The sequence below is a fragment of the Oryzias latipes genome, chromosome 1 (genome assembly GCF_053564925.1).
Source record: "Oryzias latipes strain Hd-rR chromosome 1, Olatipes_Hd-rR_3.1".
Taxonomy (NCBI): Eukaryota; Metazoa; Chordata; class Actinopteri; order Beloniformes; family Adrianichthyidae; genus Oryzias; species Oryzias latipes.
The window spans coordinates 1,017,634-1,044,584 of NC_136237.1; the positions used below are offsets into that span (position 1 = coordinate 1,017,634).

General features: G+C 45.8%; 1 protein-coding gene across 1 annotated transcript; it reads right to left on the minus strand.

The window, feature by feature from the left end:
• Positions 1 to 162: 162 nt before the first annotated feature.
• shoc2 (SHOC2 leucine rich repeat scaffold protein) lies at positions 163 to 25,352 on the minus strand. The gene is made up of 9 exons (XM_004066336.5): positions 25,148 to 25,352; positions 10,585 to 11,591; positions 10,184 to 10,321; positions 9,909 to 10,039; positions 9,430 to 9,618; positions 8,560 to 8,682; positions 7,846 to 7,983; positions 6,293 to 6,410; positions 163 to 1,762 (listed from the first exon to the last, which is right to left on the minus strand). Exons 2-9 carry the CDS (start codon positions 11,285 to 11,287, stop codon positions 1,554 to 1,556), a joined length of 1,749 nt encoding a protein of 582 aa, XP_004066384.1. The 5' UTR covers positions 11,288 to 11,591; positions 25,148 to 25,352; the 3' UTR covers positions 163 to 1,553.
• Positions 25,353 to 26,951: the final 1,599 nt, after the last annotated feature.

The window sequence follows — 26,951 nt, forward strand, 5'->3', positions numbered from 1 at the left end:
GCTGAGGGGGGGCACGGTGTGCTCCTTCATAAAAACAAACACTTCTTCCAAAAACGTGCGAGGGTGCAGCCCCCAACCCAACAGACGTCGACTTCAGGACGAGCGTCAGCAGTGTGGGACGACACCAAGAAATGTCCAAAAAAAGAAAGTGTGGAGGAGAAGTGACCCTTCAAGGTTTTATTATGAACTACTCTTGAAGCTCCGTACACTTTGCTCCAGACTCCAAAAACGTCTTTAGAAACACTTGATATGTTGGTCAACGATCAACTGGATGAAGCTAAGAAGCCCAACACTGGAGATTATATCAAACCAGTCCACAGAACTAAAAATTGCACTCAAGGCAACCACCAGAAATTGCATACATATATAAAAACATCTATAATTTATCCCCATAGCCATGTTTGATGGACTCCCTCCCCCCTGTTTTCTGTTTTTGTTGTTCATCACAATCATATAGAGGGCGCCACATTTCCACTTGCATTGGTAGAAGGAAAGTCCGAGCTGCTTTCTTCCTCAGGCTTGAATGATTGGCATTTCTTACAGGTTTACATGACGAACTCATTGTTGTACAACTACTGCTGCTGTCTGTTCAGAAGGGTCTCCATGGACTATTTTACAACCGATATTATGTTCCAGAGAAACGGATGCAACACTTCTCCTAAAATAAAGGAAGGAAAGAAAGCAAGAAGAGGAAAAACAAGGAGGAAGTACAAACAGCAGTAAGAAAAACCCTTGAAATAATTTAGATCTTTGTATTTCCATGGAGAAAAGAGTTTAGAAAGAACCCACCGGATCACTCTAAACGTAGGCACATCTTTAAAAAAAACATTGAAAGTTTCAAAAGAAGAAAACAAATATTAAGTACAACATTGTTAAAACTTTGTTCACTATGGTCAAAGTAGCAATTAACAGAAGTCACGACCACCAATAGATTGTGTAAAAAAAAGGGAAATCCTTAAAGAAAGTCTAACAAATGATATCGTTTAAAAGTACGGCAGCAGCAGTGAATGAGAATTTCTTTTTGCTTTTGCATACAGTTGTATCCTTGCTCACATAGTATATGCTGTAATGACTGTAAATACGTTGGCATGAGAGCACAGTTCAGGAGGCGGACAGACTCGCCTGGCAGCTCACCGTTTTATACATCCATCTATATCTGTACAGACCTCTACCTCTATCATTGATAGATAGATATATAAAACATCAGACCCTCTGTTTTGGCAAACGGGTGGACACAAGTTCCCCTGGGAAAGTTTGGAATGAAGAGTGATCGCGGTTTGGTGGGCGGGTTCGTAACGTGACGGGGAACTCCAAAGCGACGCAGAAGCAAGTCTCCAACGATGTGCATCCTTTCTGGCTGAAGAGCCGTGGCGCTCATCACACCCCCTCGCCATGGCGCTCATCACACCTCCTCGCCATGGCGCCCATCACACCCCCTCGCCGTGGCCCTGACACTGATTGTGGTGAGTCCCATCTTCTTCACAGTGTGTGATACGAGGGACAAGGATGGGCGGCAGAAAGGCGGCTCGGACCGGCGTCCGGACGCTCTGCGCTCAGACCATGGCACGGTAGGGTCCCTGCATCTTGAGGAACTGGATGATGAAGGAAGGGCCTCCTGCCACAATCTGAGCCGGCAGATGAGTGAGGGGACAGTTCTCAATGCTCATGATGGCCAGCTTGCTGCAGAGGGCCAGCTCAAACGGGAGGCTGTGGAGGTTGGGGTTATCGTTGAGGTACAGTTCCTCCAGGTTCTCCAGTGTTCCTGAGGAGAGGAAGACTTGGCTTAGTATGACCTTATGACCCAGTGAGACCCCGTCACAGGGGTGGGATTATAACAGACGCTCCAACTGTTACTCGCCACGGGGCGACTGACGCTCTAACTGTTACTCGCCACGTGGCGACTGACGCTCCAAATGTTACTCGCCACGTGGCGACTGACGCTCTAACTGTTACTCGCCACAGGGCGACTGACGCTCTGTTACTCGCCACGTGGCGACTAACGCTCTGTTACTCGCCACGTGGCGACTGACGCTCTGCTACTCGCCACGTGGCGACTGACGCTCCAAATGTTACTCGCGCTTTGCTACTCGCCACGTGGCGACTGACGCTCAAAATCTTACTGCCACGGGGCGACTGACGCTCCAAATGTTACTCGCCACGGGGCGACTGACGCTCTGTTACTCGCCACGTGGCGACTGACGCTCCAACTGTTACTCGCCACGTGGCGACTAACGCTCCAACTGTTATTCGCCACGGGGCGACTGACGCTCTGTTACTCGCCACGTGGCGACTGACGCTCCAACTGTTACTCGCCACGTGGCGACTAACGCTCCAACTGTTACCTGCCACGGGGCGACTGACGCTCTGTTACTTGCCACGTGGCGACTGACGCTCCAACTGTTAATTGCCACGTGGCGACTGACGCTCCAACTGTTACTCGCCACGTGGCGACTGACGCTCCAACTGTTAACTCGCCACGTGGCGACTGACGCTCCAACTGTTACTCGCCACGTGGCGACTGACGCTCCAACTGTTACTCGCCACGTGGCGACTGACGCTCCAACTGTTAACTCGCCACGTGGCGACTGACGCTCCAACTGTTACTCGCCACGTGGCGACTGACGCTCCAAATGTTAATCGCCACGTGGCGACTGACGCTCCAACTGTTAACTCGCAACGTGGCGACTGACGCTCTGTTACTCGCCACGTGGCAACTGACGCTCTGCTACTCGCCACGTCGCGACTGACGCTCCAAATGTTACTCGCGCTCTGTTACTCGCCACGTGGCGACTGACGCTCAAAATTTTACTGCCACGGGGCGACTGACGCTCCAAATGTTACTCGCGACGGGGCGACTGACGCTCTGTTACTCGCCACGTGGCGACTGACGCTCCAACTGTTACTCGCCACGTGGCGACTAACGCTCCAACTGTTACTCGCCACGTGGCGACTGACGCTCCAACTGTTACTCGCCACGTGGCGACTGACGCTCCAACTGTTAACTCGCAACGTGGCGACTGACGCTCTGTTACTCGCCACGTGGCAACTGACGCTCTGCTACTCGCCACGTGGCGACTGACGCTCCAAATGTTACTCGCGCTCTGTTACTCGCCACGTGGCGACTGACGCTCAAAATTTTACTGCCACGGGGCGACTGACGCTCCAAATGTTACACGCGACGGGGCGACTGACGCTCTGTTACTCGCCACGTGGCGACTGACGCTCCAACTGTTACTCGCCACGTGGCGACTAACGCTCCAACTGTTATTCGCCACGGGGCGACTGACGCTCTGTTACTCGCCACGTGGCGTCTGACGCTCCAAATGTTACTCGCCACGTGGCGACTAACGCCCCAACTGTTACTCGCCACGTGGCGACTGACGCTCCAAATGTTAATCGCCACGTGGCGACTGACGCTCCAACTGTTGCTCGCCATGTGGCGACTGACGCTCCAAATGTTACTCGCCACGGGGCGACTGACGCTCCAAATGTTACTCACCACGGGGCGACTGACGCTCCAAATGTTACTCGCCATGTGGCGACTAACGCTCCAACTGTTACTCGCCACGTGGCGACTGACGCTCCAACTGTTACTCGCCACGTGGCGACTGACGCTCCAACTGTTACTCGCCACGTGGCGACTGACGCTCCAACTGTTACTCGCCACGTGGCGACTGACGCTCCAACTGTTACTCGCCATGTGGCGACTGACGCTCCAAATGTTACTCGCCACGTGGCGACTGACGCTCCAACTGTTACTCGCCATGTGGCGACTGACGCTCCAAATGTTACTCGCCATGTGGCGACTGACGCTCCAAATGTTACTCGCCACGTGGCCACCAACGCCCCAACTGTTACTCGCCACGTGGCGACTGACGCTCAAAATTTTACTGCCACGGGGCGACTGACGCTCCAAATGTTACTCGCCACGGGGCGACTGATGCTCTGTTACTCGCCACGTGGCGACTGACGCTCCAACTGTTACTCGCCACGTGGCGACTAACGCTCCAACTGTTACTCGCCACGGGGCGACTGACGCTCTGTTACTCGCCACGGGGCGACTGACGCTCCAACTGTTAATCGCCACGTGGCGACTGACGCTCCAACAGTTACTCGCCACTTGGCGACTGACGCTCCACTGTTAACTCGCCACGTGGCGACTGACGCTCCAACTGTTACTCGCCACGTGGCGACTGACGCTCCAACTGTTAACTCGCAACGTGGCGACTGACGCTCTGTTACTCGCCACGTGGCAACTGACGCTCTGTTACTCGCCACGTGGCAACTGACGCTCTGCTACTCGCCACGTGGCGACTGACGCTCCAACTGTTACTCGCCATGTGGCGACTGACGCTCCAAATGTTACTCGCCATGTGGCGACTGACGCTCCAAATGTTACTCGCCACGTGGCCACCAACGCCCCAACTGTTACTCGCCACGTGGCGACTGACGCTCAAAATTTTACTGCCACGGGGCGACTGACGCTCCAAATGTTACTCGCCACGGGGCGACTGATGCTCTGTTACTCGCCACGTGGCGACTGACGCTCCAACTGTTACTCGCCACGTGGCGACTAACGCTCCAACTGTTACTCGCCACGGGGCGACTGACGCTCTGTTACTCGCCACGGGGCGACTGACGCTCCAACTGTTAATCGCCACGTGGCGACTGACGCTCCAACAGTTACTCGCCACTTGGCGACTGACGCTCCACTGTTAACTCGCCACGTGGCGACTGACGCTCCAACTGTTACTCGCCACGTGGCGACTGACGCTCCAACTGTTAACTCGCAACGTGGCGACTGACGCTCTGTTACTCGCCACGTGGCAACTGACGCTCTGCTACTCGCCACGTGGCGACTGACGCTCCAAATGTTACTCGCGCTCTGCTACTCGCCACGTGGCGACTGATGCTCAAAATTTTACTGCCACGGGGCGACTGACGCTCCAAATGTTACTCGCCACGGGGCGACTGACGCTCTGTTACTCGCCACGTGGCGACTGACGCTCCAACTGTTACTCGCCACGTGGCCACCAACGCCCCAACTGTTACTCGCCACGTGGCGACTGACGCTCCAAATGTTACTCGCCACGTGGCCACCAACGCCCCAACTGTTACTCGCCACGTGGCGACTGACGCTCCAAATGTTACTCGCCATGTGGCGACTGACGCTCCAAATGTTACTCGCCACGTGGCCACCAACGCCCCAACTGTTACTCGCCACGTGGCGACTGACGCTCCAAATGTTACTCGCCACGTGGCCACCAACGCCCCAACTGTTACTCGCCACGTGGCGACTGACGCTCCAAATGTTACTCGCCATGTGGCGACTGACGCTCCAAATGTTACTCGCCACGTGGCCACCAACGCCCCAACTGTTACTCGCCACGTGGCGACTGACGCTCCAAATGTTACTCGCCACGTGGCCACCAACGCCCCAACTGTTACTCGCCACGTGGCGACTGACGCTCCAAATGTTACTCGCCACGTGGCCACCAACGCCCCAACTGTTACTCGCCACGTGGCGACTGACGCTCCAAATGTTACTCGCCACGTGGCGACTGACGCTCCAACTGTTACTCGCCACGTGGCGACTGACGCTCCAACTGTTACTCGCCATGTGGCGACTGACGCTCCAAATGTTACTCGCCACGTGGCCACCAACGCCCCAACTGTTACTCGCCACGTGGCGACTGACGCTCCAACTGTTACTCGCCATGTGGCGACTGACGCTCCAAATGTTACTCGCCACGTGGCCACCAACGCCCCAACTGTTACTCGCCACGTGGCGACTGACGCTCCAAATGTTACTCGCCACGTGGCCACCAACGCCCCAGCTGTTACTCGCCACGTGGCGACTGACGCTTCAAAGAGGACAAAATGGTCGAGTCTGGCGAGTGTTCATTTCAGACCATTCAAACTAAAAGTCTCTTAAAAAAAAGTTCAACGCGCGTTTGACACTTTCAACGTAAAAAAATTTGGCGAGCAGTAGAGATCCCATGATTCACTTTCTCCACGATTCATGTCAACGGTGTAAGATGCGGTTCTAAACTAATATGTGCGTGTGTATAGGGTTAAACATGCACATAGGTGTGTTTGTTTGTTATTTTGCTTCTTTCACTTTTTTATCATTTTGATTTTCCCATCACAGTGGTCCCTGGATATATTGCAGTGGTTACGTTTAAGAAATAACCAGGAAATCTGGTTGTAGATGTTTTGAGGCTGTAAAACAAACATGTTTAATCTGGGAGCTCGTTTCCAAGCATTCAAGCAGGGAGACGGGACTCCTTACCGATCTCCTCAGGAAGGTGCTGCAGCAGGTTCTCCCCCAACCCCAGGTGAGTCAGGTTGGTGAGGTGGCCAATCCCTCTGGGCAACGTGGTCAGCTGATTATTTGTCAGAACCAATTTCTGATGGAAAAGAGGAGAGTTTTCGAACATCAGCCGAATACTGAAACAAACAAGGATTTCTCAGGAAAAAACAAACTGCCTGCTGGGTAATTTGTACTCTGTGTTGGATCTGAATCTTTATTACTAATAATAGTAGAACACCATCTTTTTCTTTTTTGGGACTGTTCTTTCATGGTTTTCTTCTTACCTGTCCAACAGAAGGGTTGTCATGTGTGCTGATGATTTATTTTCTGAAGTCACCCCCCTCCCTGCATGGCGTCCCTCAGGGGTCAGCACTAGATCCAATCCTATTTCTTTTGTATTTAAACTCTCTTGGACAAATTCAAAGTAGTTTTAAAAAGGTTCTGATTTCTAGAGCTCTTAATGACTATATTCCCATCTGCTGGTACTCTAGTCTCTAGTCGCCATCTTTGAACCTACTTAAAATCCCAAAGACTCGTAACAAAACTGGGGGTGACCTTGTGGAACGCCCCGCCCTTTTGCTTCAGCTGACCAACAAAGGGGAGTCTTTTAGAAACAGCTGCTTTTTAAGGAGCTTTTGGTTGCTGGTTCTGTACCCGGTTCTATGTATTGTTTAATCTGTTTGTCTGTCCTTCAATGGTTTACTCTGTAAGGCATGTTTTCTGTGAAAGGTGCTACACGAAGAAAGTTCACGTACTCACTGATGTCTTTGTACCGGGACACGTGGTGCGTTCCACACAAACATTTGTCTCTTTCGTTTCAATTAAAGTCAAATAGTGTGGCTATTTCCGGCCTGAAAAGGCTGCCTTTGTCGCTGACACTTCCTGTTGTTTGGATCCTGGATCACTAGAGAACGCGAGCAAGCACCTCCCACTTGAATCCCAAGCCAATCATGATCTCATATGGGACTACACCCCCAACCCACCCCAGGAAAAAAAAGAGAAGCGCTCTCGGCCGATTAAACCACATCAGCAAAGTGTGAAGGAACGGGCCGCTAAATATGTATAATGGCGTTGTAGCAGTAAAGTAGTTTGTTACATTACTGTTATGTAACTAGTAACTCTGTTGACCTTAAACAAAAATGCATCACAGAAACAAGCCTTTAAAACCCAAGTAGAGTCATAACAGAGCACCTTTAGGACACCCCCTTTACCCACCTACAGCTCTAACCCCCCCATGGGAAACATCCTGGAAAATCCCAAAGGGGGCAGCAACAACACTGGAAAGAAATGCTGCAACAATGCGATCATTGGCACAAAGCATTTGGGGGGGGCTCTGCTGCCGGAGCCAGAACGCTGTTCACTCCTCCAACTGTGATGATTATCTAACGGCAGTCTGCAGTTCTGTTCCACAGAAGTAAAAATCTGTGGGCGGGGTGAAGCGCCACGCTACATCGGTTTGGGCTCCTGAGGATCTCAGACAGAAACTTCAGACCACATCCAGATTCTCCCTCACAGCAGTGTGGGAGAATTACCTGTAAGTCCTTCAGGTAAGCGATTTCATTTGGCAGACATTCCAACTTGTTTTCTTCCAAATCAAGCTCTCGCAGCTTCCTCAGATTCCCAATACCATGCGGTAACTTCTTCAGAAGATTATTGGACAATATCAGCACCTGAGAAGACATTTTCAGAGAGAGAAAGTCTGCAGTTGGTGAACATGCCTGATAAATCCCAGAAATGATGGAAGTCATTCAAAGAGTTTTCTAGACCAATAAAGAAGAAAATAGTCAGAGATTCGTGTGCATAAAAACATGGCGTTTTCTAACAGATAATCCAGTCTGTACGCATCAGCTGTTAGAGTTTAAACCTTAAGAATTTCAAAGCTGTTTTACTCATTTATGCACCACAAGGATTAAGGACAATCTCTCTGTTATTCATACTTCAGATAACAGCGTCATGAAAATCTAGTCTAACAAGGTTTTTATGGTTTAAAAAGCTTCACAACGCAAAGCTAATCTCAAGGTCTTATACAAGCAGGCTTGCCCACAAAACGTTTCCTCTTGGAGGCCTTTCACAGGTAATCATGGCTGCACCAAATACCAGGAAACAATGGGAGGGGTTTTCTCTCTTTTTAAAACATCATAAATCATGAAATCAAGCACTTTCTCCAAACAAAAACGCCGCCCCACACAACATAAGTCTGATCAGTTTCTTCAGGAGATTCTGACGGATGTGCGCTACAGACTCACCTCAAGGGAAACGAGCCCACAGACATCTTCTGGGATCTTAGCCAGCTGATTGGTGGCAAGGTTCAGTTCAACCATGCTGGTCCATGTGCCAAAGTCCAGTGGCAGAGATGTTAACTGGTTGTCCTGAGAAAAAAAAAGTTTTTTCTTCATCAACAAAGAGAAAACAGTCTTCAGTGGCTGAGCAGAGCAAGGGTTTGTGGGAAACAGATCTGCATCCGGAGCAAATGTTCACCTTTTGGACACTTCTTGGTTTATTCAAAGATGATTGGAAACCAACCTAGTCATGCATGTAACCAACAGATTTTCATGGACTGTGGTTTTGGCTTTGTTGACCACGGTTTGGTTGAACGGCCTAAGTCTCTGACCCCACAGCCACAGGCGACACAAGCAGCAGGAAATCAGTCGGACTCTTGTGTTACACAAACATTTTCAGAAACATAGCGGCTCGCTGCTGAGCTGAAGATAAAAGTCAAAATGATTCAGATGAGCTGCTGAAAAGCTACAAGTTTCCAAAATAGAATCAGGCTGAGAGGTAAGCAGTAAGAAGCCTCTTTCTTCAAAATCGAACGCCCTGTGATGGTCCTGGAACCCCCTTTGTTTCAGACATGTCTGGAGGGACCTAAAGTTGGGCTGAAGAATGAGTGACAGCATCACAATCTAAGAGATGGCACTGTCAACCACGCCGAAGGTACAGCTTAGAAAAGATCAGAGAATTCACAGAAGACTTTAATGTCACTACGGACTTATTGCAGTTGGGTATAAACAACAGCACCGTGCTACAAAGGTTATAACATGTCAAACAAATATGGCAGAGTATGCATTCTACATTCGTTCTACTCTTCAGACGCATTTTTAAAAGCATCAGCATACCTTCATGTTAAGCTTGCTTAAGACTTTGGCCCTTGAGAAGATGCCAAATGGGATCTTGTTGATATGGTTGTGTTCCATGTTGAGGGAGTAGATGGTGGAGAACTGCGATGGCCCGCCCACAGGGTAAGACTGAAAGCAGTTCCTTGCCAGTGTTAGACTGGTCAGGTTAACCAAACTTGACAGAAGACCCTGAACACACAAACAAGCAAAGCAGACCTGCATGAACTAAAGAAAACTTGCCCAAAGTTTAGACACCTTTTGACTAAATTCCAGAAATTCCCCAAAGAAAACCTATAATCTTGTGCCCTGAGAAAACCTGCATGCACAGATTTCCTCTGTCTAGATAGAGCGTCAACAATTCAACTACAAAAAAGGAGAGACTTGAGACTAAGATGACACTAGTACATACCAGTAAAACCACGCTTTGATTTAGGTGATTACAATATCAACAACCTCACAGGAAACAGTTGATATCTCACCTCTGGCAACACTGAGATGTTGTTGTTTTCGAGGTTTAGCTCCTCCAGTTCCCGGCATTTGGCTAGAGATCTTGGGATGGCCGACAATCTGTTATATCGTAGCCCTAAGCGATTTATGCTTGCCAAATTGCCTGAAACAACAAAATTAGGGCTTTTCATCACTTTTTTTTTTTTAAACTGCAAAACAAGTATCTAAAAGCAAAAAAAAAAAGAAAAGAAAAATCTTTCTCATTTTGAGTCCAAAACCAAGATCATAAGGTTTAAAATCAGAATACCTATTGTTTCTGGGAGGTCCAAAAGCTCATTGTGCTGCAAGTCAAGGTTGGTTATCTGTGTGCAATTTCCAATCTCCTTGGGTAGATGTTCCAACTGATTATGGGCAACATCCAAAGTAATGAGATTGCATAGCTCCCCTGCAGAAAAACCGACAGTCAGTTAGAGAGAAGACGAAGGAGGTTTGTCTCAAGTCTGAAGAGTTCCCTGCCAGTATCACCTCACACAATCAATGATGCCCAATTTTTGCTGCATCATTGTGAGTTACAATAATCCAGATTAAAGATGCGATGGTTATTAGAGTAAAGCCTAAAAGCACATGACTAGTAGAACACTTAGTTTTCTGGGAATAAAAACACTCATTTCCATAAATACTTGCTGTTTTTCGAACAACCCTTCTTACCGATCTCTGCAGGCAGCTGTTTGATCTTGTTCTCTCGGATGCTGAGCATGGTGAGCTTGGACAGGTTTCGGATGTCCTTCTCCACTGTTGTGATGCGGTTAAAACGCAGGTACAGCGTGGTCAGTGATGTCAAGCGGTAGACGACGGCGGGTATCTCTCTGAGCTTGTTGTGCCGGAGGTCAAGCATTCTGAGCTTCTTCAGGGAGTCCAGTGAATCAGGCAAACTGGTCAAGGAGTTCTCGCTGAGGGCCAATGTGACCAGGCCTGATAGGCAACCTACCTCGGCTGGCAGGCTCTGAAGCTTGTTGCTGTACAAATAGAGTTCTGCCAACTGATTTAACTCTTTAATAGAGGTGGGAAGCATGTGAATTGAGCGCTTTGACAGATCCAGTCTCATGGAGTTCTCCTCTCGACATTTGTTAAGCTCTTTGATAACCTCTGCGTTACTGGACTTCTTGCGTGTACCTTGAGTTGGGTTTGGCCTCTTTATCGTATTGTCAACATGGAAGGCAACGCCCTGTGTTGAGCTGCTTGTGTCCTTCTTTCCTTCTTTGGCATCTTTCCCTTTGGTCTTTGTTTCTTTCCCGCTGTCTTTGACAAAGTTGGCCAACGCCTTGGCCTCCTTTTCCCTTTCTTTACCTGCAGGGCCACTTTTGGGGTCCTTTTCCTTTGAATCCTTTTCTTTGCCTAAAGTACTACTCATGTTGACGTTGTTGGCCTTGCAGCAGAGCTGTTCATGGGACTCTCTCTTGTCAGGTTACTTATTCAAACAAAAAGACCTGGTCACGGAGGCTTTTAAAGAAAGCATCCCCATGCAGGCCAACACATTTACGATTAGCCTTGAAAAAGTGGTCTTCAGGTCCAGAGATGTTAGGAACTTAGGTGATTTGTGGGATCCATGTGCCACGCGCTGGAGCGTTTGAAAGGAGACAATCCCAGGACCATCAGACAGATGTCCTTTCAGACGGAAAGGTTCCACAGAGGCGTTTTAACCCTTTCTACATTTGCTGTAAGAAGCAGAAAGAAATGTCAACAATGGCATTATTCCTGGCACTGTAACTACAACAGCTAAGAGCATTTGACTTATAAATACATTAGCATCTCTAACTTTAAGTTGTTTAAAAGCTACTTTTTTAGAAAGAAAACTGTCCTGCTATGTACACAAATGACTAAAGTACCGTGTCTTCCAGATGTCTTTTTTGAAACTTTTGTCAAGGTGCACCGAACTATAAGGCACATTAAGAGAGACAAAAAAGTCAGAGAAAAGTCCCTCCGTTAGTCAGAGTTTGTTAACTATGGTCACAGGAACTCTAGAATTGGTTTGTAACACGCTACACGTTAGCATATTCACAATACCTGTAACCCCCAACCTTGTTCATAACACGTAAAAACCGCTACGCTAGCCGTGTTAACGTATTTAAAATAACACCTAAATTTGGTTGCAACTCAGAAAACTAACAGACTGATATTTTGACTTGTTTTTGACGGACAGATGATGACATTGCCACCCCAAACAGGCCCAGAACAGCAACTACATCAGAAAAGCTTAAATAAACACTTTGTTAGGAAAATCAGAACTATGGTCAAAACAGAAAACAAAAAGCAGAGTCAAAGACTAAAAGACTGGAAGTAACCGGCAAAGAGTAGGAGAAATGCTCGGTGAAAGCAGGCCGTCAAATCTGGACTTCTTCTAAGCTGAATCGATGAAAAAATGTTTTCAGTGAAATTCAAAGTCATTTCTGGTTCCACTGACAGTGTTCAGACAGGGAAACATGGCTGGACGTTAGCATAAAGGAATATAATGTCCAGCTGAGAGTCATAAAAGGCTGTTTATGACATTTAAACACAGTATTAACATTCAGACGAGAGAGCAACAATAAAACTTTTCACACTGAACCGTGGTGTTTCTATTATTAATGCACAATCAGAGGTTATTTGTTTTCAAAACACGGGTTTAATTTTTGTTAATATGTTCACATTTTGTTTTTAATTTGCTTACATTTTATTATTTTGATTTCACCTGTAATATAAAATACTTCTCCATTAAAAGGAGCTGCTTTTATAACTCAGGTTTGCTGGCAAAAAGAACCACAACTGTCGCTTCCCTTTTAGTTGAAATCACGCCAATGTACGGCTAAACATTTCCAGTTGGACGAGCGAGACAGACGTACAAATCTGTCTTCATTCTGTATTTGAGTCATGTTACCATTTTTATTAAGTTAATCCATCAAGGATTTTCTCTCTCTCTCAGATTTCATTTTGAATTTATCAAAATAAAATAAGTAAGATGGTGAAAACCTTTACCAATGGTTGTGTCAAATAAATGGAAGTTCTAGGCCCTCAGCAGTTTTAGGGAGCGGTCTTCCAGTCATCTCCTGACAACCACATCCGTGTGGTTGACGACACTTTACTATGCCTTCGGTGGGGTGAGCAGAAAACAGGAGAGCCTCACAGCTGGCTTGTAGCTGCAGCACACTTTAAATCCTGCAGCTTGGTTTGATAAAGAGGAAATGACCTTAAAGCCATCCGTCGGACTTCTTCATTTCTGCATCATCATCAGCGGGGCACTGCAGGTGGAATTAGTGTACATCGCTTGGGTGTCTACAACTCTGAGAACACAAGTGTGCCTTTGAAGCAACAGAAACGCTTCTGGTTTTAAGGGTTTGATTTGATTCAATAGCAGGTTACTCAGGCTTACTGCATCCAGGAAAGCAGGTTTGGACAAAGACCAACCGTCCCCGATCCCTGGTCCTGGAGATCTACCACCCTGCCTGTTTTCCAGATCTCCAAGCCCTGCTAGCTGCTGATTAGCTCAATCAGATGTCTCCACAGTTTGACTGAATGAACACAGTCAAACTGTCTGTCTGGGAAACGTGCAGAAACTGCGTAGTGAGGAGTTTTACAGCCTTGAAACATCTATGCTCTTACTTGGCAGATTTGACCTAATGAGGATCATTTATGGATCGTTCTGATAAACGAGGGATTCCTGTAATATATTGATCAGAGAGCACTTGAGTTGCTTTACCTTTGTTTTCTACTGACTAAACCTGAACCTGCAAAACAGCAACATCATATTTATAGGTAAAAAATATAATTATGAAGATTTTAATAAACTAATATGAAAGTCTGCATCAATGGATCGATGCTTTTTTTTTGCAACTTTTTCTGCTTAACCTAAAGTGCAGAAAGTCCTGAACAAATGATTTTGTCAAAGTATTTATTGAGGCTTGTAACCATTCATTTCTAAAAAGAGTTTGAGGAGTGAATAAGCTCAATAGGTGTGTTGGAAAGGAAAACAAGGAAAGCATGCAGATCTGTATTAGGAAACACGGCTGGCACTATTGGAGGAAATTCCCTTCTTTTTGTGTTTACACAACAGGAACTGAGGACATTTATAGTTCATGGAAATGTTTAGATGGGTTCTTTTCTGTTCCTACTTCAGCGTTGTAGCTTTACAGCAGGAACCAACTCTGATAATAATAATAATAATAATGAACTTTATTTGTATAGCACCTTTCAAGATAAAAATCACAAAGTGCTTCAGAGTAAAAAAACTGATCTAACTCTACTGTAAGAGGGTGAAAGGTGTTTGGTGATTGGAGGAGCGTAGACATCACCGTCATTTGAATACACACTTCCTGTTCAGTGTACCCTCTTTACACAAGAATTGGCTACCGCAAGCACCAAGCCGCTATAAAAATGAATTCATAGATGGATTGATATGAACATAAGATCATATGTGTTATTGTTTTCAAAGCAAAATGACAATAAAACACCTCTGGAATTATAAACAGTCATACCGGGGAAAGATGTCACTTTTCCTTTTGCTCAAGGACAAAACATTGTAACAGATGCAGTAACAGGAGAGCCACTGCTGCAATGCTAAAGCAGTGCTAACTTCTGATTCTTTCTACATACTGTTAAATTTAAGACCAGAACAGTTCCAAGACAAGGACAGACCGATTGACACTACGTCACTGAACTAGTTCATGCACGCCCATGTGTCGAAGTGTCCTTGGGCAAGACACTGAGCCCCACCTTGCCTCTGGTGGGAGGTTGGCGCCAGTGTTCGGCAGCGGAGCCTCCATCAGTGTGTGAATGTGTGTGTGCATGGGTGAATGGGACTGACTGTAAAGCGCTTTGGGCCTTCGTAAGAAGGTAGAAAGCGCTTTATAAGTATACGCCATTTACCATTTACACCTCCAGTATTTCTCCAGCTGAGGCTGTGAAATCTCATCAGCATTATCCTAAGATTTGCCTAAAAACATGATCCTGTTTTTGGATTCTTGTCATTGAGAGTAAAGATGTTTTTCATTTGGGGGGCGGGCTTTGGCGGCTCCGTAATATTAAAGCTTCATAAGAAGTGCTTCTTATTCTTCTTATTATATTTATAAAATACATTTTTTATAAATGTTCTATGAATTCATTTAGTTGCATTTATCTGCCACGTCTTAAAGGTCGCTCTGTGAAAATATAGTCTGACTTTAGACCGTGACCCATATCACACGGGACTGCTCGTTAGCATAGCATCATAACATTTAGCATGGTATCATGTTAGCATGGTAGCCTTTAGCATGGTAGCATTTAGCATGGAAGCATGATATCATAATGCAGGGGTCGGGAACCTATGGCTCGCGAGCCATATATGGCTCTTTTGATGGTCACATGTGGCTCGCAGACAAATCTTTAATTATACTTTTTTTTCATTAGACCAGTCCTTCTCGGGCGCGATGCGATGCCAGAGGCGCGCTGTAGTAGCGGTGCTTGGAGTAAAAAATCTGCGCCAGTGCTATCAGTTACAATTATCTATTATTTCACAGAGTTTGTAGCACTTTGGTCACTTCTAACATTACAGCCGGAAACCTGTGAATTGCCGTGCCTAAAACTGCGCGCTCCCGTGTCTGAGGAAAAGCGCGCAGTTGCGGGGACGGGATGTGTGAGGAAGAAAGCAGAGGGTGGGGGGGGTTGTGGGGACAGCAGGTGAATCACGCAGGGATTGTAAAAACGTAACACCCGCTGCCCGTCACTCACTGCAGCGTGTGAGTGTGTGTTTGTCTCCGCGTCTTTATGTGAGCAGTCTGTCTCACATCTACAGAACATTCAGACCTACGATCACGTTAAAGTCTCAACGCCTGCATGAAGCAGAAACTCACCACGGATCAACCAGACTAGACCATCAGCAAAACTACCACGAGAAATACTCATCATTTATTAGCAACAGCATAACTATGTTATTAAAAAGAATCCACAGACTTATTGTACTTTAAAAATGTTGAAATTACATCAAATGCACACATTCACTTGTATATTTAGTGATACAAATATTGTCGCGGACTGAGTTTAACTTGGCTGTTGGGCCGCGTTAAAAGTTCTGGAGTTCATTGAACGCATCAAGCAGAGATCTGATTGGCTCTCAGTTCTGTCGCTCAGCCTGTTGGGTAATTTGGACCAATAGGGTTCAGCTATGGGCCGAATAAGGGAAATGGGAGGGCTGGAGCGGGAGCAGGTGAATATAAAGTTGGGAGAAGCGCTCTCGTCTCGGCAGGAGAGATCCAGGAGTTGCTGAATTAATTGTACTGCGTTTGTTGTGGTCTGTAGTAACCAGAATAAAGAACTTTAAAAGAGGTTAAGTCTCCGTGCCTCAGTGTGGGAAAGGGACACTACATTATTGTATGGCTCTTTCAAAATTACATTTAAAAATATGTGGCGTTTATGGCTCTCTCGGCCAAAAAGGTTCCCGACCCCTGTCATAATGGCATGGTAGCATTTAGCACAGTAGCATTTAGCATGATAGCATGGTAGCCTTTAGCATGGTAGTATTTAGCATGGTAGCATTTAGCATGGAAGCATTTAGCATGGTAGCATGGTAGCATTTAGCATGATAGCATTTAGCATGGTAGCATTTAGCATGATAGCATGGTAGCCTTTAGCATGGTAGCCTTTAGCATGGTAGCATTTACCATGGAAGCATTTAGCATGGTAGCATGGTAGCATTTAGCATGATAGCATTTAGCATGGTAGCATTTAGCATGGTAGCATTTAGCATGATAGCATGGTATAGGGCTGCACGATATGAAGAAAACTCGTGATATGCGATATTAGTAATTAATATTGTGATAACGATATAATTTGCGGTATATAAACAATTAGCAAACAAACAAAAATATTATTCCCATTCCATTACAACAGCTTAAAAATTATACTACAAATGACCCTTGTTGACATAGGAGGCGAACATACAACATAATAGGGCGCCATCCGATTAGTTAACAACGTGAAGGGGTCCATCTGATTGGTCAAATGCAGAAAGGGATTCCTTCAATCCATTAAACACTTCAAGCTGCCATAAGATTGTTTGGCCACATCTAAGGTAACCATTTATTGCAAATTTGCTGTCTTTTGCGATATGCATATTGCACAGCTTGATATTGCGATAACGATAAATTTGTGGTATATTGTGCAGGCCTAGCATGGTAGCATTTAGCATGATAGCATGGTAGCATGATAGCATCCGTGTGTAATGACCCCGCTGTCTCCAGATCAACACTTTCTCTGAAACGTTCTGTTGCTGCTGTGAGTCCACCAGGTTTCTCCTCCGGTTCTTTCCGGTTCCTGGTACAAATCCTCACGTGTTCTGCTGCTTCATCAGCTTCAGCTGAAGCTACACGGAGGAAAAACCAGCAGAAGTTAAGGCCCGTACACACCGGGACGAATATTCGCCAGGCGTTATTCGCCAGCGTTTTTCGCCACGTTTTTTGTGTTCACACCCAGGCGATTTTCGCTGACGATGAGTGGAGTGAACATGCAATTTCATTCCCTGACATTAGATGGCGCTTAATGTAAAACAGAAATACTCCTGTACACAAGGTGGCGCTGCGCAACTTTACGCTTCTTAAAGTCGCTTTTCACTCAGAAGAAGAGAGCAAGCATTTATGCGCTTGTCAGAATAATACAAAGACAACATGAATATTTCAAGCACCAGTAGCTCCAACTGGTGCTTGGTTCGGGGATATTTTAGAATGTCCGTCATTATTGCTTCGCGGCTGTGTAGACGCTACTTGGCGTCTATCTTCTTCGCTGGTATGTGGGCTCAGCAAGGCAGTTTTGTGTTTGAGCGCCCCCAAGTTGTGTTTTACTGTAACTTCAGAAGCTCCAGACACGTGTGCAAAAGCGCCGTTCTCATTGGTCGAGTAGATTTCGACGCGACGCGTCGAAAAAAAAAACGAACCCGAGGCGTTTTTTTTTTTTTTGACGCTTTAACGCGTGGCGTTTTTTCGCGTCGGTGTGCACACTCTCGTTGGTGCCCTTTGTTTAGTCACGAGGCGTTAAACGTCGGCGAAAATCGCCGGCGAAATTCGTCCCGGTGTGAACAGGCCTTTACAGGGTGGGGAGTCGCTGGTGTGTTTTCACGTCTGAACTTTGGACGGAATGGCGTACTGACGTTACTCTGAACAACAGAAGAGAGCAGAGAGCTGGGAACATCAAATCTCCATTTTCCCAGAAATGAATCATCTGATACAACAAATTCAAATTTATCCATTAAATTAATTAATAGTCCAACCCTAGGAGATGGCATCCGATTTACATCCAGATTATGCAGTTGGGAGTCTAAAGTTACTTTAGTGTGTTTCCTGAAACTACAAATGATCCACACTTTCTGTATTTGATGGGAGAAAACAAGCAAATTACAGAAAAGGAAAAAACAACACGTTAAAACAAGGAAAACAACATGACACCATATCTGTAAACAGTTAAGCACACAGCAAATGTAAAGCTGACCCGGGGTAGTTATTATACTGTTTATCCATGACTTGATGTGTAGAAGGTCAAGCAAAAAAGACCAATAAGATCATGTAAATGTAGGAGTAACACCATCTTTTGCAGTGGACTCAAACATTGTTAGACCAATAACTTTATTATGTTCTTGCTCTTGAAACCAGGAGGAATGCAGGCCTGCTGTTAAAAAGTTCTGGTTGGGTTGTGGCTGGAGCTCAGCTAATCTGCCTGCAGAAAAGAACAGCATCTCTCTGGACAGCTAAGTCTTTCCTGCTGCACCTTGGTGCTTGAGTAAAGCTCTCCGGCAGCAGAACAAGCTAAGCTGGGACAAAAAGAGAAGCCGGTTTGGCTCAGGATCTGAGCAAAGAGTAAAGGTTAGGACTGCTGAGAGTAATCTTTAGAAGTGCTGTTCAAAGTATGAATCCCTTCAGCAACAGGTCAAATGACCTTTACAGCAAAAGAAACTTTTATTTAGTCGACAGCACCAACACTAACACATCAACGGAACTTGAAGTTTGTTCTGTAAAAACCCTTCTATGTCTAGAGATGGAGATTAAAGACAGAAACACCCGTGCGTCAACAACTAAGAACATTAAATGATTCTGTACAGACCAACCAGAATGCTCGGGCTATGTAAACTTGGGTGTGCAACCACTTCCTTTTATGGTCGTACTCTTTGTCCTTGTCCTGACCAACTGCAGGCGCTCGTATCTGGTTATTTCTTGTAAAGCATTTTCCAAACCTCCAAAGATTTAAAAAAAAAAAAGTCCTTAAAACTAATAAAGGAGCAAAGACAGAAATAATCACAATTATACAAAAATCCTCCTCATACGCTAATTCTAAATGTGTTTATATTATCAAAGAGGACGTTAGGTTAGTTAATAGGGATCATTTGGAAACCTCAGCAATGAAAGTTTCAGTTTTCTTGTTTGGGTTTTTAAACTGAGCCTTTTAAAACTCTGCACTAACCAAGTCAAGCCGACTCTTTTGATTCAGTCTCCTGGTTTCTGCAAACATAAATGTTATTTAGGATTAGCCTGTAACATTTACTATACTCATCTATCTTTACCTAGACCCACTGTATGCTAGTTCTTAAGCTGCAGCGGCGCGGCACAGGAATCCACTTTCAATGTTCAGTCAATGTAAAGATGCGACTCGAGTCCTGCGGCGCAATTTGAGTGTCGCAGCACGCCCGCAGTTTAAAAATGTGAAGTTTGGCGAGGATGGCGCGCTGCTTCAACCAATCAGCCTTGGCTTGTGATGTGTTCAATGATGCAGTCAGCAGGTGGAGTCTACATCCAACATGGGAAGATGCTGATCGTACCCGTCCTGAACTTTAGGACACTCTTCTGAAAAGTCCTCCAATTTTATTCTTTTATTCCCTCCTCAGACTAATGTGAGACAGGAAGTCGTCAAACTGGGTCACTGAGACACGGAAACACCACAGAAGGCGCCGTCATTCAGCTGCAGCTCCTGCAGCAGACGGGGAAGCTCACGTACCGCCAGCGTCTCCGAATGATGTCATGGTGGAGACGTGGTCACCGATGGTTTAGTGCAGGGGTCGGGAACCTATGGCTCGCGAGCCATATATGGCTCTTTTGATGGTCACATGTGGCTCGCAGACAAATCTTTAATTATAGTTTTTTTTTTTCATTAGACCAGTCCTTCTCGGGCGCGATGCGATGCCAGAGGCGCGCAGTAGTAGCAGTGCTTAGAGAGAGAAATCTGCGCCAGCGCTATCAGTTACTATTATCTATTATTTCACAGAGTTTCTACCAGCTGGAAACCTGTGAATTGCCGTGCCTAAAACTGCGCGCTCCCGTCTCTGAGAAAGAGCGCGCAGATGCGGGGACGGGATGTGTGAGGGAGAAAGCAGAGGGTGGGGGTGGAGCGTTGTGGGGACAGGCAGCAGGTGAATCGCGCAGGGATTGTAAAAACGTAAAACCCGCTGCCCGTCACTCACTGCAGCGTGTGAGTGTGTGTTTGACTCCGCGTCTGCATGTGAGCAGTTTTTCTCACATCTACAGAACATTCAGACGATCACGTTTGAAGTCTCAACGCCTGCATGAAGCAGAAACTCACCATGGATCAACCAACCAGACTAGACATATCAGCAAAACTACCACGAGAAATACTCATCATTTATTAGCAACAGAATAACAATGTTATTAAAAAGAATCCACAGACTTATTGTACTTTAAAAATGTTGAAATTAAATCAAATACACATATTCATTTGTATATTTAGTTTTAAACATATCGTTGCATACTGACTTGGACTGGGTGGCTGTTGGGCCGCGTTAAAAGTTCTGGGGTTCATTGAACGCATCAAGCAGAGATCTGATCGGCTCTCAGTTCTGTCGCTCAGCCTGTTGTTAGGTAATTTGGACCAATGGGGTTCAGCTATGGGCCGAATAAGGGAAATGGGAGGGCGGAGCGGGAGCAGGGAAATATAAAGTTGGGAGAAGTGCTCTTGTCTCAGCGGGAGAGATTCAGGAGTTGCTGAATTAATTGTACGGCGTTTGTTGCGGTCTACAGTAACCAGAATAAAGAACCTTAAAAGAGGTTAAGTCTCCGTGCCTCAGTGTGGGAAAGGGACGCTACATTATTGTATGGCTCTTTCGAAATTACATTTTTAAAATATGTGGCGTTTATGGCTCTCTTGGCCAAAAAGGTTCCCGACCCCTGGTTTAGTGGAACACTCTAAAATAAATAAACCTGATCTCTAAACATCATCAGTGTCTTCTATGCGTTGGAAATGAGATCTACACAGACGATGTTCCATGTAGCGATCCGGCGCCAATCCCAGTGTCTTGCTGTCCTTTAGTTTTAGAAAGATTTGAAGACCGATTTCAAGATCAAGATGTATTTTTCATTGTCTTTCCCCATCAGTTAGGGGGTGTAAAAGGATGGGGGGGCTGTGTGGAGGTACGGAGAGGGGACACCTATTTTTTATTTTCGTGCTTGTTTTTTTATTATTGATTTTGTTTTGTTTCAATGTAAAGCACTTTGTGTTGTGCTTTTATATGAAAAGTGCTTTATAAATAAAGTTTGATTTGATTAAAGCAAACCTGTAAAGACACAAAACATGTTCCACCTTTCAACCCCCACCAGCCCAAGAAAGTGGTTGTAACTTTCTCAGATTACGCTGGAAAGGTTCAATAAACTCAAATCAGCTTCAACCACTAAACAAACACAGAATGATCACAACAGTGGAAACATTTTATTGCACCTAAGAATGCGTTCAGTGTCATGGATCCCTAATAACTATCACATGACCAAACTACCTATGCCGTCTGACGGCGGCTGCTCCCAGAAACGCTGTGCAGCGGTTCTAGTGTTTCTCTGTAGATGATCAAGCTGGCAGTAGCTCCCAAACATCTGCTGCTTTGTTCTGCAGACATTTACAGCTTGTGTTTAGTAGAACTTTGTGTTGGAGACAAATTCCAAAGAGCTTTTGTTAAATACATTTGTCATTTTTGTTAAAGAAAGTAAAAGCAGGAAGAAAAATTGACTTTGGAATGAAAAAAAATCAGATTTTATTTTTTACTTAAAATGTATTTATCAATAATCAGCCGTTTCCTTCTTTAAAACCTGAATTTGTCTTTATTTTCCCTTCCTAACCTCTTCTCTTGTTGTCTGAACTGAAATTCACATTAAAACTGTCATTTTTTAACTGCAGTAAAATAGAGTATATCCAGCATTTATTTGATCATAACTGACATTTTTCAGATCTCAGAACTGTATTCTCAGCTCCTTCATTTCCTTCTCTCTTCATTTTCAACATCCTCTTTATTCTGTCACCAAATGTAATATTTCTGCACACTGTGATGGTTGTTCCATTCAGAAAAGCTGTCCATCTTTCTCACCTGGTTCTGTATTTACGATAAGTTCAAATAAAAGGTTCATTTGTTCTAAAAAATACCGTCATTCACCGACCAAATATTACATTCTGAAGCTTGAAAGTGGTTTAAAGGAAATAAACAGCGCCACTCTTTTATTTACCCTCTAACAAACCCCCCCCAGCCGGGCTGCCAGTGGAGAGGTGGTTCGCATCCCCGGCTCACAGCGAGAGGCTTTCTGTGTGAATGTTGCGTGTTCTTCTCCACATGCATGTGTGGGCGTTCTCCTGGCACTGCAGATCCTCCCACACTCCAGTTGATCCTTCATCCATAAGGAGCTGGGATAGGCTCCAGCAATCCTACCACCCTGACCAAGCAGCTTTGCAAAATGTCTTTTTTTGTTTCACATCGTTGTGAATCAGGAGCAGACGGAAAAATGCCGTTTGAAACAGATTGTACTTGTGACGCTGGGCGTCTCCCTGCTCCCCGCAAACAGATCCATGAATGTCTTTGTTTTGCTGGTCTGAGCTGGAATCTGGATCAGAACTGGACGGATGGATCTGATGTAGCTGCAATCTATGTTGCACCGCTAACATTGGGGGTGTGAGCGGCTGTAAGCTAGCAGGAAAGCACGTTATCAAAGAGCTCTTGGAGTGGGTGGGGGGTTGCTCTGCGCCTTCAGCCCTGCCCACAACTCAGAGATAAATTTCTGATTAACCCCTGCCGCTCTGCAGAAACTATGTCCTAGAAAACCACACGTTTTTAGATACTGTTTAAAAACGACATCATCGTCGTTGACAGACTACTGGAGAGGCTTAAGGCGGATCCAAATGTAGTTGGAGTGGGTCTTTAAAGGGATTGAAGCAACACAGTCGTCTTCTTTCCTGTTCCATTTGCTCGTGTTTAACAGTTGAATTTGTTTTGCTGCATTTTCAGCAAATGCTTTTCCCTTCCTGTCCTCACCTTGACCTCCTCACTCCTGCCCCTTCAAACCTGACCTTTTAACATAGCAGGTTCCCTCGCTATCAGGGTTCAGCCCTCCGCCGTCTCTAGAATTTTTAGTGCAATTTTGCATGCTTTTCAGTGATTTTAACAGTGCACTGTGTTCTGCGTCCTGATTGGCTGCAGACATCGTCAACAAACCTCCTCTGGTTCTCCCGTACAGAATGTGTTCAGTTTGCCACATTCAGATAAATCTTCTTTCTCGATCAGATCTTTGTTTTGGTTCTATGATCATGGGATTGTTTCTTATTTTTGCTTTGAGAGTTTAAACAAGAGAAAAGTGTGAAAATGTGAGAAAAGTGTGGTAGAAAGTGTGTAGTGAGGAGTTTAACCAGAGTTATAGCATTCTGCAGATTTTACCTATTGCAGGTTGTTTTTCAGAATGTCACGTGCCACAATAAACAAGGGGACGCGCTGTATACCATAAGTGTGTGAAACCATGAAGTAATGCACCCCTCTTTTAATTTATTTGAAGATTTTTACAGGGTGAATGTGCCCATTAAAAGGAGATTGTGGTGAAAATAAATGACTAAATGCTGAATCACTAGCAGCAGCAGAGTTTACCAGCACTTTGCTCGTTCTAGGAAGTTTAAACCGCATAACCGGTTGATGTACAAATTAGGCCTGACCTAAAAAGAGCATTTAGCAGAAAAGGCTAATGCACGTCCATCAACACCACCATAACAAGCTGCATTACTGAGGAAACCTCCATTATGGACATCCTGGACCCATCTGCTGAAGGACAATTAGTCCCGAGTGGAGCTCTTTGCAGCTCCGATTCTTCTGAAATCCTGCATGTATGGTCTCATCAGAAATGTTCCTGCACGCACGCACGCACGCACATTCCTGCAAGAACCCAGCTACAAGGGAGTACTGCTGCGTGTGCGTGTGGGTCACATTATTCCAGAACAGTCCGTGTCAGAGGCCGTGCGTGGGACTCGGTGACAAACATGCAAAAGCCTAACCGTGGCGCGTGCAGAGGATCCGGGGAACGTTTACCGACAGACCGGCAGCTTCTGGGTCAGGAAGTCAAGGCGCATTAGAGATTAATCTATTTGCATAACAGACAGCAAGAAAACGCCAAGTGCCGCGCGGGCTTTGCTGTCATGCTAGTCCTGTGCACGGTTGGAGGAAAATGAGTTTGACTTTTGACCTGTAAACTAGTCAACTCTATGCTCAAAACGCACATCGTTGGCCTAACCAGCTACGCGACGATCAACAAACGAACCACCTGTAACGGAGTCAATGAGCGTCGAAAAGAGTGAAGCCCGTTTGTCGGCTGGTAAAACAAAGCAGGAAATAACAGCCGCTGTGAGAAAACGTCAGTTCTTCCAGACTGCTAACGTCAGCTAGCTAGCAGGTTAGCTAGCCAGCAGCTAGCAGGAATTCAGCCTCCGCTTCTGTCTGAGAAACCGGGAAAACCGCCGTCCCGTTCGTAGTGACATGACACAACAAACCGCAATGACGCTCGGCACGCGGGCTACGGCAGACGCCGTTTACGTTTCCCGCTAACCAGTCCGGCTGGATCACAGGCAGAACGGCGCTGAGCGTAGGCCCGAGCCAAGCGGCTTTCGGGCGCAGACCAACCCCGTCCACCGTGAGGGGAAATCGGTGCTGCAGCCCGCTGACTGCGGCCAGCAGACCCCCCAGCTGCGGAGGCGAGCGACGCCCCAGCCCGAAAACACACAAGGCCGACCTGCGAACTGACACCGCCGCCGGGCTGCGTTTTCACCCAGAACAAGTGTGGGGAAAAAAGAAAACAGTCAGAAAAAACAGCGGCCATTCCGTAGCTGAACAAAAGAGCGCCTTCGTTTCCCCCACCAATAAAACCAGACTTTAACACTCAGCGAGAGGTTGGCGGAGACCCCCCACCTGTCCGGCGTTGTAGTAGTGCTGGGGGGCTCACCTCATCCCCTGTTGATAAGGGTAAAATAACAGATTTACCTTCAGAGGTGTGACTCCGCCATCCTCGCTGCTTCCTCCTCTTTCCCTACACTGCTGATTACGCCCCTCCCCTCTCCTGCCACCAAACTGCGTCATCAGCTCGTCCAGCCAATGTTATCACGAGACTTCCCAGCATGCTCCAGCCTGTGGCTCCAGCATGCAGCACTTTACCAAGGCCCGCTTCGAAATGACTCTCTAAACCCCCAAAAATGGAAAACTACAAAGATTATTTATCTGTTTATGTAAACCAATGTATTTCTCCTTTTTTGTCATTGTTTTTATTATTTGTTTTATCCTCGGTCTTCTTTTTCTTTACTGTGTCTGCATTTTGTTTGCTGCTTGCTTGGGCTGTGTTCCACAGTTTTTACGGGGAGTATAATTTTCATATAGGTGGAGACTGTGAGTGTTTGCATGCTCTGTAACTTTAGATAAATCATTACTTAGGCACATGCCTTTGACACCAGAAGCTTTTTTTAATTGCTTATATTCAAACAACTTTCCAAATGTGACAAAATGTTTAGATATTTATTTTTTTGATATCTTTAAAAATGGATTCAGATTGTTTGCTTCTAAATGCTCTCTCTACATCATGACACCATTTGAAAAAAAGGTAGAAATGTGGAAAGGTTTGATATTTCACCAAATATTAACTGTTAAACTGAGTACTTAAATGATTTTTCTATCAGACACTGGTTTGTTTGTTTGTGGTAAACGCACCGACATGTTTCGGTGGAACACCTTCCACCTTCGTCAGGGTCGTCATCAGGTGTTGGTGTGTGCCGTCTTTAAAAACAGATGATTGGGACTGAGGCGGAGTCACCTGTCAAACTTTGACAAGTGACTCCGCCCCTTGATGCCCGTTTTTTGCTGGAGGATGTTGCTCCAGGGGCCTGTTTCAGAAAGGAGGTTAAGTGTAAACTCTGAGTGCGTTAACCCTGAAATCAGGGAAACCCTGGGTTTTCCGTTTCAGAATGGGAGGTTTGTTAAACCAGAGAAAGCAGAGTAAGTCAAACCCGTTTCTGAAAGAGAGGTAACTTATACTCGGAGTCAGTGTCCATGGTTACTTATGCTGTGAACCTAACCTGGTCGGGAGCAGGTTTTATTCTCCAAACTCAAAGTTTCTGCCGGTCCCCTCCCCTTTTTAAAGACGAAGCGGTATTTTTCGCTTTAACCTTCATTGCCCAAATGTCCGTCACACAGAGACGGTCTAAGTGACAAGAATGGCTTGTCCTTTTTTGGAGGACCCAATAGACGAGGAGGCTGCATTAATTCGTAGAGAATTACATTTACCTCGTACGAGGATTTTGAGAAGACTCGATTTTTTTTTCACTTTTAGCTGCTGCCATGTTCTTTTAATTCCTGCAGGATTGCATCTACATGAAAATGAAATCAGGGACATTGAATTAGATTAATGTAACAATTACTTTTTGGAAACACAATTTTCTAGCACTGCTTACTTTCTTAATCCCATATAAACCTATACCACTTGATCAATACAAGGGTAGTGTTGCAGCGTGTGTGTGCTGAGCGGGGTGCGATCCACGAGAGACAAGGGGAGGGGCGAGTGCAGGTGCAGATGGGGGGGGGGTGAGCACGGAGCGGAGGTGTGTGCGTGGTATATATTGTGTGTTCGGAGGACGGAGCACTTAGTTAAATAAAGAGAAGGTGTCATTCCCAGAATAACTGTTTTGGAGTCATTCTTAATCTGCTCTGGAGGTTGAGGGTTTCCAACAGGAAGTGAACCACGAAGGAGAATTCCCTTCGGCCCTGAAGGAAATCTCCCCTGCGCTTCTGACCACGGTCG

Bases quoted from the DNA above. Each gene is read 5' to 3' on its own strand.
- shoc2 (XM_004066336.5), bottom strand. From the start codon at position 11,287: ATGAGTAGTACTTTAGGCAAAGAAAAGGATTCAAAGGAAAAGGACCCC. The intron at 9,619-9,908 runs GTGAGATATCAA...TTGTGTGTTCAG, and splicing joins ACATCTCAGTGTTGCCAGAG to GGTCTTCTGTCAAGTTTGGT. The intron at 8,683-9,429 runs GTATGCTGATGC...TTTTTTTCTCAG, and splicing joins TAAGCAAGCTTAACATGAAG to GACAACCAGTTAACATCTCT.